Source organism: Musa acuminata, chromosome BXJ3-5 (assembly GCF_036884655.1).
Source record: "Musa acuminata AAA Group cultivar baxijiao chromosome BXJ3-5, Cavendish_Baxijiao_AAA, whole genome shotgun sequence".
NCBI classification, from domain to species: domain Eukaryota; kingdom Viridiplantae; phylum Streptophyta; class Magnoliopsida; order Zingiberales; family Musaceae; genus Musa; species Musa acuminata.
This window is the reverse complement of record NC_088353.1, coordinates 17003744-17020943: the sequence shown is the minus strand read 5'-3', so window position 1 is coordinate 17020943 and position 17200 is coordinate 17003744. Positions and strand designations below refer to the sequence as shown.

Here is a 17200-nt window from a genome sequence, read left to right as displayed (position 1 = left end):
AATTGCCTCTCCTCTTTACTGTGCTTTTACTATGCCTATACTCGCATACGCTTTCAAGTTTCTGAAATCGGTTTTCAACGTATGAAAGAATTTTTTAGAACCGACATTTTTATCCGCTGCACTAATTCAACCCCCCTCTTAATGCCGACTCGTTCCTAACATATATGAGTTGGAGGGGGAGAATTGTTGGGTCCAGCCCATAGGTAGGTTTGGACATGTTAATTTGGGCATTGAGCCCAAATCTGATTTATTAAAAAAATAAAAGAAAAAAAAGAAAAAGAAAGTGGAGATGTGAAGGTGTGTGAATGGTAGAAATAGTGACGTCGCAGAAAAAGAATAGAGAGAGAAAAGGAGAGAGAAAGTTAAGGTTTTGAGTTTTTTTTTCTATACAATCAAGCGGTAAAACTTCGTCGATTTTGGCCTAAATTTTAGGTGAAGAATCCTTGTAAAAAGCTCTACAATTCTAATGTTGTCAATCTACAATAAGTTTTTTCAAATAATGATATCAAGAATGCCATTAGAATTCTCGCATTGAATTTTTCATGTAAAAAATTTAGTGTCTGATTTTGTGATTAATTTATTGTTATACTATTTATACTACTCTAGTTAATATTTACTTTTGGTAATAAGTTAGTATTTAGATGATGAACCCATTTTGATACACAAAAAAAAAAAAAAATTATAATTTTTTAATAAATTTATCCCCTTTTTTTTTTTTGAAACTTTTAATTGAAGGTCCTTTTTAATATAAAGATCTTATTTTAGATCACAAAGGTGATTACTTGTTGTAGGACAGTCCTATATTTTGGATAGGACTAGCATCCAATGTGAAGCTTTTAGCGTTAAGGCTTATGAACGCTTAATGATTGCTATTGAGAAAGGCTTCATCCAAAATTAATCTGTTACGCATCGGGATATCCTCATTAAGATAACTGAATAACAATAGTATATCAAGGCACTTTTAATGCAGTTAGAGTTAGACGACTGAATCACCATGGTAAATTCAACATACTAGTATCCATATCAAAGTTTTGCTATTTTTGCACAAAGATCTACACTTTCTTTTGTAAAACTTTGATGGACTAGCACAAAGAGGAGCGATTGGCATGGTTGATGCCTACTGTTTGTCGCCCATTGCCGGTTGCTCCAGTGCTTCCTCTCGTCTCCACTCCTTGAGACTCTCCAACATATCAGAGATTTTCTCATATCTGAAGATGGAAAAGGATGGCACAAGATTGGATGGAGCCATAGGACAAAATCCAGATTCGTTCGTGACATCCAAGCAACTATACAAGGCCAAAACGACTAAACTATCCAATAAAAATGAGGGATGATAAGCTTACTACAATCCCCTTACGCAGATATGTAATGCGTCAAGTCTGCGGTAACAAATACTACAAGGTTGTCATCTTCTGTATCACCTTCGTCATTGTTCTCATCTTCAGCATCACCTTCCTTGCCATCACTCTCTTTTCATACATCTTGAGCTTCTGTAAGTTATACTTGGAAAGTTATACTTTCCTCACCAACACAAGTTATACTTGGAAAGTTGATAGACATACATGGTCATTCCAAGACTTAAGCACCAGAACTTAAGCACAAGAAAGAAACAAAAGAAAGGTGAATTTCACTTCCTTAACTTCACATTGTCAAAATTCTTGGTCTAAAACTATGAACAGTCAAGAAACCGCAAACGATCACTTCCATAACACCTATACTATGAACAATCTAGGATTCTGGAGCACTGCTGCATAGGCAAATTGTATACCAGAATCCTTTTACAGCCTTAATTATAGTCCGCAAATTGTATGCCAACTGGTGGATACATACGAAAAACATAAGAGATTGGCACAGAGACCTGATTTGACCTTGTAGTTCCCCTGGAACCTGAGAACTTCCCAAAACTTGTTTCATCAAATGGAAATGACTGGGTAAGAAAGAAAAAACACTCCCTCGCCAATCTTTCCACCTGAAAGGCATATTTCAAAAAAAAGAAAAGAAAATTCAACACTGATAATGAGCCTTTATATTACTATTTGATCACAAATCACGCAAATGAAGATAATGATCAGGATGAAAACATTTCATATGAACAAATCATATCATGCTTTACTGAATTCAAGGGTGGACGTCAAAATATTGCCAATAAAAATGCATTTCTAAAGAATAATGTCTGGATTTGAAAACCTATAAGTTATAGTGATGAGATGAAACATGTAGTAGACAGGGAACCATTGAAACATAGAGGCAACACTCTAAATTAAGTCAATAAAACTTCCAGGTCTAGTATTTAATAACAATGTAAATTAAAAATAAAAAACAACACAGCTTGTATGGTCATGTTATTGTATATTTTGTTTGTATGGTCATTCTTTCTCAAAATATTTTTGTATTGAAGATCCAGAAAAACTGAGCAATAAGACACCAGCTTGTTCCATTAAACATATAATTAATATTCAATAGGTAACTTAATCATACCTGTAGCTGTGCAAATTTCATGTTATTGATGGTTATAATTACATGCATATCATATAAGGCATCAGCCAACATTCTGACAGCAAGATAGTGGAAGAAATTCTGTAAAAGATTGTGCTCTGCCGTTGCATCATCCTTAATATCAGCAAACCATAATACACATTTCACTCGTCCCCAAGAAATGGGAAATTCTTCTGTTTTCAATATGGATTGCCAGGGTTGAGCTATATTCCATAGTATCTTGATCCCATATGAAGACAACTCAGACTCAGAGTATGGATGATGTGTAGTAGCAACTATCTTGTGAGGATCATACCATTGTGACAGGTTACATGAAAAAAAGAGATCCTTATCATTCAATATAAGAACATAATCATTGGTCCTGAAGGGCAACAACTCTAAAAGAGAATAGGCCAGAGTACTTGCATCTTCTTGTAAGCACAGACTAGATGCAGCAGTCATTGCAAAGCATGGGGTGTAATCATGTAAAAAGAAACATGAATCTCCATTACGGCAGCCCTGTTCATTCATAGTACAACTACCACATTAGAGACAGTACAGCCAGGGAAAAGGAAAAGATTGACATAATTATAAATCCACATATCTTTGTGAGAAAAACAAGTACCCTTGTCATCACAGCAATATAGTGCTTCACTTTTGAGTCCGTAAGAGAAAAAAATAGCTGGTTGAAAGCATAGATAAAAAAACCGATATATGGTTGTAATTACATGAACATTGAAGAACCTTTTATCTAATTTGTTCTATTCCCATTGAATTTTTTTCCAATTTCCTGTTTGATAATTTGTATTAGTTGTAATCATATCAAATATGAAATTAAAAGATTTCTTCTGATCTGTGAATTTATTATTTTTTCTTCTTCCAATACATAAAGTTTAGTAGCTATCAGAAGATATCTCAGATCTAGTAGGTATGTGAGCAAGAATTGTTGTCTTGCAACCATCTATATTAGTCCCTGGTCAACCTAATATGCATCAACTGAGGTACCAACACATGGTACACCGATAAATACCGAGAACTCAAAAAGGAAGAAGAAGAGAAACGAACAGATGGAGGTGGAGAAAGAGGATGAGGAAGGAGGAATGGAAGAAGGGGACATAGTGGAGGAAAAGAAAGGAAGAGGCAATGGAAAAAGAGGAAGAGAAATGAAGAGAGGAGGGAGGAGAAAGAGGAACAGAATCGCCTACCGATCTAATGAGACAAAGGAGAGTAAGGTCCCATTGAATTCTTAAGAAGACTTACTCTCCTTTGTCTCATTAGATCGGTAGGCGATTCTGTTCCTCTTTCACCTCCTTCGTCCTCTCTTCATTTCTCTTCCTCTTTCTTAAGAAGACTTAATATATTCAGTAGCATACAAATCAATAAACACATATTTACAGCAGCCGTAGGGTTCTGTGGATCCTTTTTTTTTTCTGAGTGTGAGCCATTTTGACTTTTATATTATAATTAGGCCAATCAACTTTTGTCATGTTTCATCTAAAATAGGGAGAGTGCCAACAGTATTCTGCCATCTCATACTGTGTCAGCAACATGTAGAAACCCCGTCTTGTGAATATTTAAATCCTTGGGTTGCTTCTGTCAGTATTGTGGCTAATTTAATTCCAAGATATGAAGTAGACTTCACCTTTATAATTTAGCTTCCGATGCAACTTTTGGAACTCATTAGATGAAAACTTGAGGAAAAGGCATCTGAGAAATCAAGTTGAGAATTGGTACTGTTTTAGTCAACACTACAATCCTTCTTTGCTTGCAACTAATTATTAGAAAACAATGTACCGGCTGATTGGCTACCTTGGAAAAAGATGAATTAAGAGACTCATTCTAAAAGTAACAATAACTTTCTAAAATTTAATCGCTGATCAATTCTTCAACATAGGAAAGTACAATGACTTATATGATAACTACCAAGGAGAAAGCAAAAGACATTGTTTAAGAAATGCTACTGGCCTGTCCTTTATTTAGCTATGAACAAAAGAAGTTAAAATAGTAAAAAGGAAAAGAGCTATTAAATTGATCTAATACTTGGTCATGTTAGCAATGCATAATCCAAGAATTAGCTACCTAAGCATGCCATCGTTTTATTGAAGTGAACAGATTCTAGTTTGATCTTGTGTGACACACCAACCCTTTCATGTATAACATTAAACATCATGTGAAAATTGACAAACAGAATATTGCAAGAGGTAATGAACAATTACCTGAAATGTATGGAAAAACCTGCAAGGAGGTCTTCTGGCCTGAGGTGAATGAGAAAAGCAACAATGTGTCCCCTTGTTACATGTCCCAATAATGAAGAATTTACATAGAGCAGATTCAGTGACTTGAGAAACTACATTATGTACATTGTTATGCTGATTATATGAGTTGTCTTCCGTGTACTTCATACGTATCTGTTCAACATAATGAGGTTCAAAATTATATTGGAATTCATGAATTACATGTAGGTAATAAAAGTAAAGAAATGCAAGGGAACAGAAAGAGAAGGATGTTGAATTATACTTCTTTAATGAGATTCATCAGTTTCTCAGACACTGAAGTAGCTCGGAAATCATCTCGAGAAACATATGGTACAGCAATGCAGGTTGTCCCAGTTGTAGCATCAGGGTTCTCATATCCTAGTTCTAGGGCATCTGTATCTCTTGCTGATTCTGATTGCAAAAGACATGTGTGCTTAAATGCATAAGGCTCAAAGCAACCATGAACCCCACTTTTTGCCAAAAACTTGGGCCTAAAACGATGCATTATGTTGATAATATCTTCATCTGCAGGACATTTGTTAAAGCTAAAAAGCAGAGAAACATGTTGCATTAAGAATTAACTACATATCAATGGTTGCTTACAGATTTCGGAGACATTGTGCAGAGAGGTCTGCACAAGATTGTGAAATGAGCACCATTCCTCTTCAAGATCAGAGATCAGGACTTCTGATGTCCTTGGCTCATCAATGTTGATTTCTTGCTTTAGTCGTTCAAGACGGTGTTTATCCTTCAAGCATGGTGATATTAGTTAGAAATTAAAAAAGAATATAGAACTCAGTGATGTTATCTCATAAGAATAGTCAAAAGAAAGAATTATAAGTTCACATTCACTCTACACAGGAATCTATATATCCACAATAAAAGATCTATTTTTAATGTACCAAATTGATAAAATACAAAATTAGTCAGATAGATCATTAGTCCTTTAGTTTCTTCACTAAGATTATCTTTATCAATGAGATGAGCTAGGGCAAGCATATTTGTTTAGTTAGGTCAGTTATTTCAGGTGATATGGCATACAAAGTAATATGCATTGCTTTTTTGACAAAGCTACTGCAACACACTAATTTGGGTGCAACCGACTAAAAAAAATTTGATACTCTACCAGAAGTAAATTAATGTCATAGCTGGAAACCCAATGAACCTCTTAATCCAAGATAAACAACAAAGTTAATTATTCAGTTGGAATCAAGTGTATGAGCTTGAGGACAGAAATTTATGTTTCCAATTCTAAGAAAATGTCAGATTCTGAACCCTGCCATAATCACTAGTCTGTTTATCACGTATAACATGAAATGATAAAAGAGCAAGTCCATTTAAAAAGCAATCCTTTGAAACAATTTCATATCTTGGCACTTTCATCTATGATAAAGCTCTTGCTCTTGTCTCTAATTGTTGTTCTCAATCTGATTACCCTTGCATAACGGCCCTAATCTTTTTCTTATATTGCTCAGCAGAGCTTGAAAAACTTAGGTCCGATTCCCTACTAACAAAATGACAAATTCCTTTAGGGTAGTGAATGGGCCCATAATATATCAATATTCAAAAGCTGAGACTAAATGAATTACCTTAAAAACATGTTGCCAAAACTGAAAGGCACACAAGTTTGCCATAAATATTGTTTCTTTCTTGCCCATCGGCAATTCGTTGCTTTTGTCATCCTCAAAATAATTGTCTACATACTTCAGATCAATAACACAGTAAAAATAATCAGATATAAAAAATTACGAACCAAAAGTTAAGTCAATGCAACTGTTAGTACCAAATTTTGACTGCCAAAAGGTTGAAAAATTGGTGATGGTTGAACATCCATTAGTATACCAATGAGTATTCCTTCTTGAAGCATACCAATCTCACCAAACTTTAAAGCTAGAACTGAAGCATCAAATGAGAGAGGCAGACTATCGAGCAAGCAACCATAGAATGTTGGCTCATGGCGGCCTCTGCTAGAAAGAGGCTTGTCCAATGCATTAATTTTGACTAGCAGATTCAACGCATCTTCAATGATATCCACATCTGGAGGATCCAGAACCTTCTGCAACAAGGCTGGTGAATATCAAAGAGTACACATCAGGCTCTTATGGCGTATGTAAAGCATCTAAGAAAGCTTTTAACTAAAGGATGTACTACATAGAGGTATAGTAGCATACACGATTTTTCAGCCTGAAAAACAGAGCTGCAAGCTTAAGTCTAGATTATGAGCTATCAGATAATAGTTCTAGAATATGAGATAGAAACTCAAATTTCTAGCATCGAGTATCTAAACCAATTCCAGTATTACTGATTTTGCACCAATCTTGATTGTGTTATCCATAGCAAATCCTCACCCAAATCTTGTAAAATATGCTTTACATTAATTGACCGAAAATGCACTCAATCGAATAAGTAATAACCAGTAGTATTGCATTGGTGGGAGCCTTGTGTACTGGGAATGCCATTTTTAACTAGTACTATTTCCTTTTAATATGTTAATAAATAGAAAATCAATGATTTTATGAGTGCCTCAAAGACAATGGGGCATATGAATCCCTTGTCATCTTTTATTGCATTAATAAAGTTTAATATATTATCTTCATTTTTAGTTCACATCTTGAAGACACTTCAATCCTTTTGAGGTAAAGATGGAACTGTTAGGAAGGGTGCATTCCTAATGGAGGCATGGCAAGTGATGCAAAAAAATGAGCTAGCATTTCAAAGACCAAAATGTGAAGGCCACTAGACCAACCATCATAGTGAGGTTGGCAATCCGAAGAGCTGGTGATGATGGTTTACTAGAACACTCAACAGTAACTCTTGCTACTACTCCAATGGGATTTGAGGATTGTTCTACCGGGGAACACTTTGGGAAAATTAAGTGGTCAGGCTAGGACAAGAGGTACTGAATTTGGCACATCTAGGAAACCTAAGTGTCATTGACCATCTAAGCACTAGATGAACATCTATGCAACTGCATAAAAGGGCATGTAATCACTGCATAAAATTCCCACAACAACAGTACCAATAAAAACAGCAATAGATGCCTTTGCAACTTGAAAAAAAAATGAGTGGGGCACCATAGAAGCATTCCTGCCTTTGCAATCATGATAGAAACAATAAAAAGAAAATAATCTTGAGGAATAAAACTCAAGAAAATAAATGGGGTAAAAAGCATTAAACTCACTAATATGACTTGGACAAAAAGAAACGAAGTGACTTAGACAAATCCTGTTTGTTGATAGCCTCGGACCAATCAATTGAATATTGATTAATACATAACCAATTGAACACTACTTGAAAATGGTTCTTCTGTTTGAAAACAAAATGTTCCAGATGTTCTGAAATTCTTACTCTCATTGGACCATTTGTATATACATCAAGATCCCAATTCATGGATCTCTCGATTCGAGAAATAAGAGGATCAAACCATTTCTTCTTACTCTTTTTCAAATTCAATAAATGATGGTTGATCGCATATTTCATTATAGTTATATGATTCAGAGTATTATTTCCTATTTGATCCCTTTGAATAGCATATTTGAAGCTGCAATCAGATCTATTCATTAAAAATAATCGATTAGATAATCCATTTGCAATATTAAATTGCCCATTTAAACGGACTGACCAGTTACTGCTAGCCTTGTCAACACCGGTCAGGACTCCAACTAAGCACTGGTAATGCTACCATACCAGTTCGACCAGATGCTGAAGCTGGTATCTGGCTAGATTTAATCAGTGCTCTAGTGTCCATCCATCTATGCCACACCTCAATTTGAACTAAGGTAATTCTAGGACAAGTTGAAAATAATTTTAATTTCACATTCTCAGGTAACTGATTGAGCGATGACAGATTTGCATGAAGTGTATGTATCACATGATAATTTGTCAGATTAATCAAAATTTTCTCACCAGTGTCATGTACACCTTAATATAGCAGTGATGTATCATCAGATTTGTGTCACATGTATGATCACCAATTTCATAAAGGACTACACAAGAAAAGTGTCCAACAAAATGGATAAAAATTGAAACTTTATTAACCCCTTGATAATATCTGCAAAACACTAAGATATTTAATAATTTAAAGTGGCAGTTACGATCGATAGTTAACTTTTCACCTGCTATGAACAGTATTTATTCACCTTACGACTTCAAGAAGCAAACTCTGGAAATATCATAACTAGGTATTGCCTCAATTAAGTTTTAAGTTACAAGAAATATAGATTATAGACATTACCTTTGGGATCATTAATTCCTTTAGTATCTGAGCAGCAAATCATGAGCACCTGCTGCCTTAATGATAATCTCAATATTGCTGGATATTCATGGTCTTTAAGACTACTGTAGAATGATTGTGTGACTAATCGGTAAATTTTACCGTCACAGGTTCGACCAGTCCGACCTTTACGTTGATCAGCCTAAACAAAGTCCTTTGAACAGATTAACACCGAGTCCTAGTAAGTGAAACCCAATAAGAAAAGTAAACTCAATGTACCTGTGATTTGGAAACCCAAACAAGCTCACAAGAGTCTACTTTTCTGATAGGATCCCAAAACACTTGCAAAGATCGACATGAATCAATTATGTAGGCTACTCCAGGAATTGTGACCGATGATTCTGCAATATTTGTTGCAAGTATCACCTGTAGATGTATCCATATGTCCATGTGAAAAATTACATTTCTTTGGAAACAGAATCTAACAAAAGTTCTACAGCATTTTATATAAGCATATAATGTTATCATGAACAGTCTGCTTCCTGCTCGAGATATAAAATGAATCAGAAGTTTCAGATAATTTCCAGAATATATAAATATCTAAAATGTGAACTACAGGACATGATTAAATAAATGAAAAGTGTAATCACAATTTCATCGGTAAAACAAAAAAAAACCTACTGATTCCAAAGCACTAAAAGAAAAGAGTATTATTAACTATGGCCAGTGATTGGAACTTAGTCAATTCACTTCTTGCATTTCAATAGTAAGAAAAATTAAGGATGTGTAACACAATAATGATTGGTACAAATAATATCAAACAAATTTTCCAAAAATAGTATTAGAAATATACCGGTCAAGGTCAAAGAACAAAGCAGGCATAAAAGCAAAGCAGAAAGCCAACTAAAACAAGATTCAATCAAGTAATGTTTTTCCATGCAATATCTGATCCTCCATCCAATATAAAAATTTCCAAGAAACCATCACTCTTCCCTAACTCAGTTTATTCCTTATTTTTCGAATTTATCCCATCAAAATTGTCATTTTTCACCCACCATTGACACATGTCAATAGCTTGTTTCATATACCAGGAATCCGGCTTCAATGTATGCACATCTAGATTCTCTTTATAATAAAATTTTACATTATTACCATAAATCTTCATCAAATATGCAACAAATCCATGTGATAACAGTTCTATAGTTTGAAAATATACACCATCTGTAACAATGTGGAGGTACATCTCCACTTCAGCCACTCCATAGGAATTGCTTAATTGTGACCTCAAAAACCAAAATCTTCCGGCATTAGTTTATGGCTCAATGTAATCATATTGTAGTCATTTTCAACAAGAGCTTTACCCTGAAAATGTATTCCACGATATGTTTAACTTTTGTTAATCTAGTTTAAGATTATCTTTTAAACTTGGATCAACAGCACTAATATAGAATTCACCCATATGACATCAATTATACAAGAAATTGCAAATATCAACAAGAAGAAAGCACCCTTGTGAAATTTCACTCCTGGAACTGGAAGGGCATTCTCAGTACTCTTAACTCCCTCAAACTCAGATTCAGAAAGCTTATTGGTCTTGGAACCAAACTGATCTTTGGCATGAGCTTCGGCAATTCCATCAACTGCTTAATAGAAGCCTTATTCTAATCAACAAGGATGAAATGATGAGATATAAGGTTGCTGATTTAATTGAAGGTAGTCAATGGAACAGACAAGTAATCTTTAATATTTTTCATCCTTCTTTGGCCAATTCTATCTCAAAACTCCACATTCCTCTGTCCCCCGAGAATGATAAATGGGTTTGAACCCCATCCTCTAGGAATCATGATGGCTCAGAGTGATAGGAAGCTTGACCTAAATGACTCATGGGTTGGTTGGAAAGCAATCTGGCAATTGAAGGTGACTCCTTGAATCAAACTATTTCTGTGGAAAAGCTTATGGGATAGGATTCCTACCTTGAATGGTTCTCTAAATTTACCAATTCTCCTGATCCTCCTGCCCTGTCTGTGACTCTAGTCTGGATAGCTCCCGTCACATGTTCTTTCTCAGTTAGTTTGTTTGCAACTTTTGGCCGCTTGCTCAATCCAAACTACACTTCCAATTGGAATCAGGATGGTTTGGCTCTCTAAGGGAGAATTCCTTGACAAAGCTGCCAAGGGTACCCTTAAAGCCCCTATTGCAAGCTCTCTGTGGGTCCTATGGAATCACCAAAACAGCTGCCATTTCACAACAAGTGTTTTATTGAGACACTTTGGTGCAAAGCACTGTCATTTACCTGTGATGAAGATCCAGATCCTCGTACTGCTAAGAGGGATGAGGGTAATGATATGCAGGAAAGATTAATGTGCATTCCTTCCTACTCCATCCTTGAATGTGATGCTTTTTTCATGAATTCTGCTGAGTGTGCAGGAATGGGATTTATCTTCAAGATCGACAGGGCAATATTCTTGAAGCTGGCCACAGAACTATGCATTTAATAATTCAGGCGGAATGCGGTGCAATTTGGAAGGCTTGAAACATGCTCAAAGAAGAGGACTAAGAAATATTTGAGTCTGATCTGGCTGCTTGCCAGCCATTAGCTTTTTGGATATCCCAGTGATGCCTTCATGAAGCATCCAAAACATTTTCAGTAACTGTTTTTTGTTAGCCACAAATGTTAATGTCATTGAGGATTTTTGTACAGAGAAAACAATAGGGTCACTCATTCCCTTGCTCTATTTTCCCAACTTAAAATCCTCTCTTGTTGTTGGGATGGTATCCCATGCAGTTATCAGAACCTTTATGACATTTTTTATGCTGATTCTCTAGCTTAATTTTTTTTAAAAGCATAAAGCATGAGTATCCATCAGCGATCTTTACTTCGAATCTGTCACAGCCTTCAATATGGTAGGCCAATCGATCAATAGTCTCACTGTCCATAAAATTATTAGTGCTACCAGTATCAATCAAAAATATAACATGCTGATGTTCAAGAGTTCTGCCAACTTTCATAGTTTGCGGGTTAGAATAGCCAGTTAATGCATGCATTATATGTATGGTAGGTCCAACACCTTCATTAGAATCTATACCTTCATGATCGGAGTCCACATTCTTAGCTTTCGGTTCCTCTTTAATTGGTTCAATTATCATAAATTGCCCTTGTTTACATCGGTGCTCTATATTCCACTTTTGATCATAGTACAAACCCCTTGCTAATCTTTCCTTGAGTTCTTCTTGGGTTAGTCTTCGGGTGTCAAGGTTTCGGTTGGGAATAGATGGGGCGGGTGGCTTGCTGATCATTTGGTTGTTGTCACTTCTGTTTCCATGATTTTCCCTACTAATTTTTTTCTCATGTAGTTGTGCGAATGAGATCGCATCTATCATAATGTGGGGTTGACGAGCCTTAACTTCATACCGGATATCTGGATTAAGTCCTTCGATATATGTTCTCACTAGTTATCATTCAAACCAATCTCTGACTTGATTTGACAATCGTTCAAATATATTCTGATATTCTAACACTGTAAAAGTCTAACAAATTTTAGCGAGCTGCCCATCAACATTCTCGTATCCAGATAGTCCAAAGCGAATAAAAAGTCCTCTCTTAAATTGCTCCCACGAGAGGACTCTGTGGCAAGTTTTATACCAATCATACCACTAGATTGCATCTCTCACTAGTTGGATTAAGGTTATTTCCACCTTAGATTCTTTTAGAGTTCTGTCAAAACAGAAAAAAAATTTTGCCCTAGAGATCCAACTGGTCGAATCTCTATCTTCCCATCTCAGAAATTCCACCTTCATGTGTGAGTAGTTGGTGTCACAATCTTGGGGCCCTTTTCTTGCATTTCCATATCTGTGCAACGTAGAACATGAGCTCCCATCTTATTTAAATTTGCTAAGACTCTCCAGTAGGCTCTTTTTGAAATCATTAAGTGTTTCTTACAACCGGTTCTCAATTCTGATTTCCAATGCTTTCATTTGTTTTCACTGAGTTATCGGTAGCCATTGCGTAAGACTACAAATCTATAATCCTCGGTTCTTGTTTCTGATGTTTGGTCAAGGGCTTTAGCACTGTCGACGTGAAGCTACCAAGGAAGCGGACGCTGAGAGCAATATTGCAGTCGCTACCCTGTTTCTGTCGCCATGAGGAGGGAGGCGACGTTGAAGCGTTTGGGGTTGAGAAGGGGAATCGATGGTGCATGCGCTACTGGGGTTGAGGCGAGGTAGTGCAAGGATGTGAGGAGGGAAGGTAGCTAGCCAGGGAGCAGCGATGGCGGTGGTCAAGGAGGAGGCAGCGAGGGTCGCGGATGGGATGCAGGCGACGGTCATCATTGGCCGAGGAGTTATGGTGGTGGAGAAGGCAAACATTGGTGCATGGCTGTCAACCGAGAAACTGCGGTGGTCAAGCGACTGCAATTGGTGGACTGCAACTACGAGTGGTGGCTGGGAAGCAGCGACAACAGTGGTCGCTGGCCGAAGTGCAGCGACGACGGTGGTCGCTAGCCGGAAGCAGAGGAAGCAGTGGTGGCGCGACTAGGAACAATGCTCTGTTTTTATCAGTGATTTAAAAAGCGCTAGGCGCCAAAAGGCGCCAAGGTCCAAAAACACCCGAGGCGCTAGGCGCTCGCCCGAGCGAAGCGAGGCGCTAAAATATAAAAATATATAATATATTTAATAAATATAATTATTTAAAATTTTAAATAAAAATATGCTATTATATTAAGAAAATCTAAGATACAAAATCACTATGTCACATTAACAAAAAGTTTCAAAATTCAAAACATTAAAATTTTACATCAAAGTCATTTATCATAATCAATATTATCGTCATTTTCACACAAATCATCTTCATTGAATTCGTCTTCTTCCTCTTGTTCTTCGATTCCTTCCTCTTCATCAAGATATGTTTCATTCTCTGTCTTCAACAATAGCAGGAGCCGAGCTTGATGCTTTTGCACTCATTTTTCTCTTTGACATCTGTCTTGTATATGTTTGTAATTCTCCAACACCTGAAGCTCTTGCCACATCTCCCCACGTCAATCTATCATCTTCAAATACAAGCTCATCTTCAGCATCTTGCAAGTTAGCACCCATTTCTCCTACTAACCACTCATTTGAATCATCAATATCTTGCAATGAGATTGAATCAAATCTATTTTTCAAATCATGACGAGTCTTCAAAGCTTGATTATACTTTATGTAAACAAGATCGTGCAATCGTTGATGTTCTAACCGATTTCTTCTCTTCGAGTGAATCTGTCATGTCATATAATTTAAAAATATATTAATACATATATCTAAATAAATAAATTAATTAAAATAAAAATATTTAGTAATACTTACATGCTCAAAGACACTCCAGTTTCGCTCACAACCCGAAGCACTACATGTCAAACTAAGTACTTTGATAGCAAATTTCTGTAAGTTCGAGATGGAATTTCCAAATAGACTCCACCATTCAGCTGCAAAATTTATGTTATTATTAGCAATAACATAGTAACATAATATATATGAAATTAATTATATCAAATTATTAATACTTGGAGAGGTAGTTGTCCTGGATCGAACGGCAATTGAAATTCCAAAAAGACCTTCAGCATTTTTATATAAAGATAATTCATGAATAATCTTATCTTAAATCTCAATGCTGGGGACTAATCTTGCAACACACTGATATAACCCACCCAAAACTTCTGCATCAAATCCAACAGATTTAATTTTATAAAAGAATTCAGGGTTCAAATAATATCCTGCTGCATGTAAGGGACGATGAAGTTGACAATTCCATCTTTCGTCAATGATTGTAAAAATTTTCTCATATTTTTCTTCATTTTCATTAAAAGATCTTTTAATCGTCTCCTTTGCTCTATCCATAGCCTCATAAATATATCCCATTGCAGGCTTATTTTCATTATCCACCAACCGAATGACTCGAACAAAAGGGCCCATTACCTTTAATATATAAACTACATGATTCCAAAAGGATGACATTAAGATGATATCAGCAGCCCTCTTGCCTTTTGTTTCTTTTGCCCATTTACTTGTCACCCATTTCTCAGAGGTAAACATATTTCTCAGAGTATGTTTTTGACGATGCACGCTCTGTAATGTCAAGAATGAAGTAGCAAATCGGGTAACACCATGTCTCACTAATTCTTTATTCCCTGTAAATTCTCTCATCATATTCAAAGCCCCAATGTGATTATAAAGAAATCCAACAACAAAAATTGCCCTTTCTAAGGTTTTTTTGATTTCTACGATCTTTCCAATATCTTCCAACATTAAATCAATACAATGTGCTGCACATGGAGTCCAATACAAGTGTTGTCTTTTTTATTCAAACAATTTACCTGAGACAAAGGATAACAAAAATGATAAGACTTAAGAGTTTAACACACTTAATTGAAGATAAAATAATTAACAAAATCAAAAGATGAATATTACCAGCTAAAACATAGTTGCTTCCATTGTCGGTTATGATTTGAACGATATTTTGTTCTCCAATTTCTTCCACGAAATTGTCAAGTAAATCATATATCTTGTCTCCAGATTTTACAAAAGATGAAGCATCTATTAACTTCACAAACATAGTCCCTAAAAAACAATTAACCATAAAATTAATTATACTCCTACGCCTCCTGTCAGTCCAAACATCTGACATAATAGAGCAACCATGTGTTGTCCATGATTCTTTATGACCCTTTAGTAAGTCATTTGTATAATTCAATTCTTTTTGCAGCAATGGAACTCGCATCTCATAATAACTTGGAGGTTTTAATCCTGCACCATATCTTCCAATAGCTTCAATCATATCCTTAAAACTGTCTAAACGAGTTGTACTAAGGGGAAGACCAGCCTGATAGAAGAAGCGAGCAATGTGCTGAATTGTTCTTCCTCTTATTTCTTTATCACAAGCATCACTTATATTTGTTTGTCTCAATTTTGAGCCTCCTGCTTGCCCTTGTTGTTTTTGGGATCCTTGAAGCATATATAGATCCATCGGTCCTTTTCTACCTTTCTTAGTACTCATAACTTCTTTTCCCTTTTTGTCGTATACTCTTTTTTCACTTGGGTTAATACTCGCAGAATAATCTTCTTCTTCATCCCTGAGATGTTCAACATTGTCTTCTGGTAAATTCCCATAAGATTCATTCTTTTGCGTCTTCTTTTCATTCATATAATTCAGCAACTCTTCTTTTACCTCAGGTGGACAATTTTTGCAAGCTGCTGCATTCTTGAAATTTCCTACTAGATGTTGTTTTGCACGAAAAATACCACCTCTGGTAGTCTTATCGCAGAATATGCAAGTCACTGCATTAGGATCTTTCGGATCCTTCAAATAATTTTACTTTCATGCAGGATCTTTTTTTGATACCATTGGAGACTCTATTGAGTTGCTCTCTACACTTGCCATTTTTGTTGAAACCTATCAATAATTTCAAATAAATAAAAATTAACAACATTAAAATCAAAATAATATATTATTAATCTATTAACAGAAAATTAATCATTTCAAAATTCAAATAAACTTAATATTAAGAGTATACTGAGGAGAAACGAGGAAGCAGCAGCGGCGAAGGACGGCAGTAGCGACGATAGCGACAACAGCAGCAGCAGCGGCGAGCGGCGGCAGCGGGAAAGGGAAAGGGAGCGGAAGGCGCGAGCAGCGGGAGGCCTCGAGGGAGGCGCGAGCAGCGGGAAGGCTCGCGGGAGGGCTCGCAGGAAGCGCGAGCAGCGGGAGGGCTCGCGGGAGGCGTGAGCAGCGGGAGGGCTCGAGGGAGGCGCGAGCAGCGGGAAGGCTTGCGGGAGGGCTCGCAGGAGACGCGAGCAGCGAGAGGGCTCGCAGGAGGAGCGAGCAGCGAGAGAGCTCGCGGGAGGCGCGAGCAGCGGGAAGGCTCGCGGGAGGGCTCGCGGGAGGCGCTCCCTTTAAGAGAGCTCCCTTTCCCTCCTTTCTTCTCAGCCATCAACCTCCCTTTCAGAGGTTGTCAAGGGTTGTAGCAATGGTCGAAAGTTACCATCGTTTGGGAAAGAACTTGTTGCACTCACGATAGAAGACGAAGGCTCCTATGAAGGCTGATAGGGATGACAGCTTCTTAGAAGAATCTCCACAACAAAGGTGTTGCAATAGGTAGGAAGAAGAACAAGAAGGCTGCTAATTACCGACTTCACCCTCTCTTTTCTTTCCTCTCTTCTCTCCTCAGCAAGGACTTTGCCTCCTAAGGCCGACTAGGAGTTGAGGAGGCTCTAGTTTAGATTCACT

The 17200-nt window shown here is 36.7% G+C and overlaps 1 protein-coding gene and 1 long non-coding RNA gene across 3 annotated transcripts in view; both read right to left on the bottom strand.

The window, feature by feature from the left end:
• Positions 1–1606: 1606 nt before the first annotated feature.
• LOC135638340 (zinc finger CCCH domain-containing protein 4-like) overlaps positions 1607–17200 on the bottom strand; it is a 38601-nt gene continuing 23007 nt past the window's right edge. For both annotated transcript variants that reach the window (XM_065151439.1, XM_065151440.1), the window contains exons 6-14: positions 9223–9369; positions 8965–9145; positions 6514–6797; positions 6320–6433; positions 5334–5478; positions 4993–5255; positions 4692–4883; positions 2479–2994; positions 1607–1969 (exon numbers count right to left, since the gene is read on the bottom strand). In XM_065151439.1, the coding sequence (XP_065007511.1) occupies positions 1787–1969; positions 2479–2994; positions 4692–4883; positions 4993–5255; positions 5334–5478; positions 6320–6433; positions 6514–6797; positions 8965–9145; positions 9223–9369 (2025 nt within the window). In that variant the 3' untranslated portion in view covers positions 1607–1786. The remainder of the gene's footprint in view (positions 1970–2478; positions 2995–4691; positions 4884–4992; positions 5256–5333; positions 5479–6319; positions 6434–6513; positions 6798–8964; positions 9146–9222; positions 9370–17200) is intronic.
• On the bottom strand, positions 13676–15240 carry LOC135638004 (uncharacterized). Its single transcript, XR_010496461.1, has 2 exons — positions 14284–15240; positions 13676–14196 (listed from the first exon to the last, which is right to left on the bottom strand). It is a non-coding gene; the product is annotated as an uncharacterized LOC135638004 (long non-coding RNA).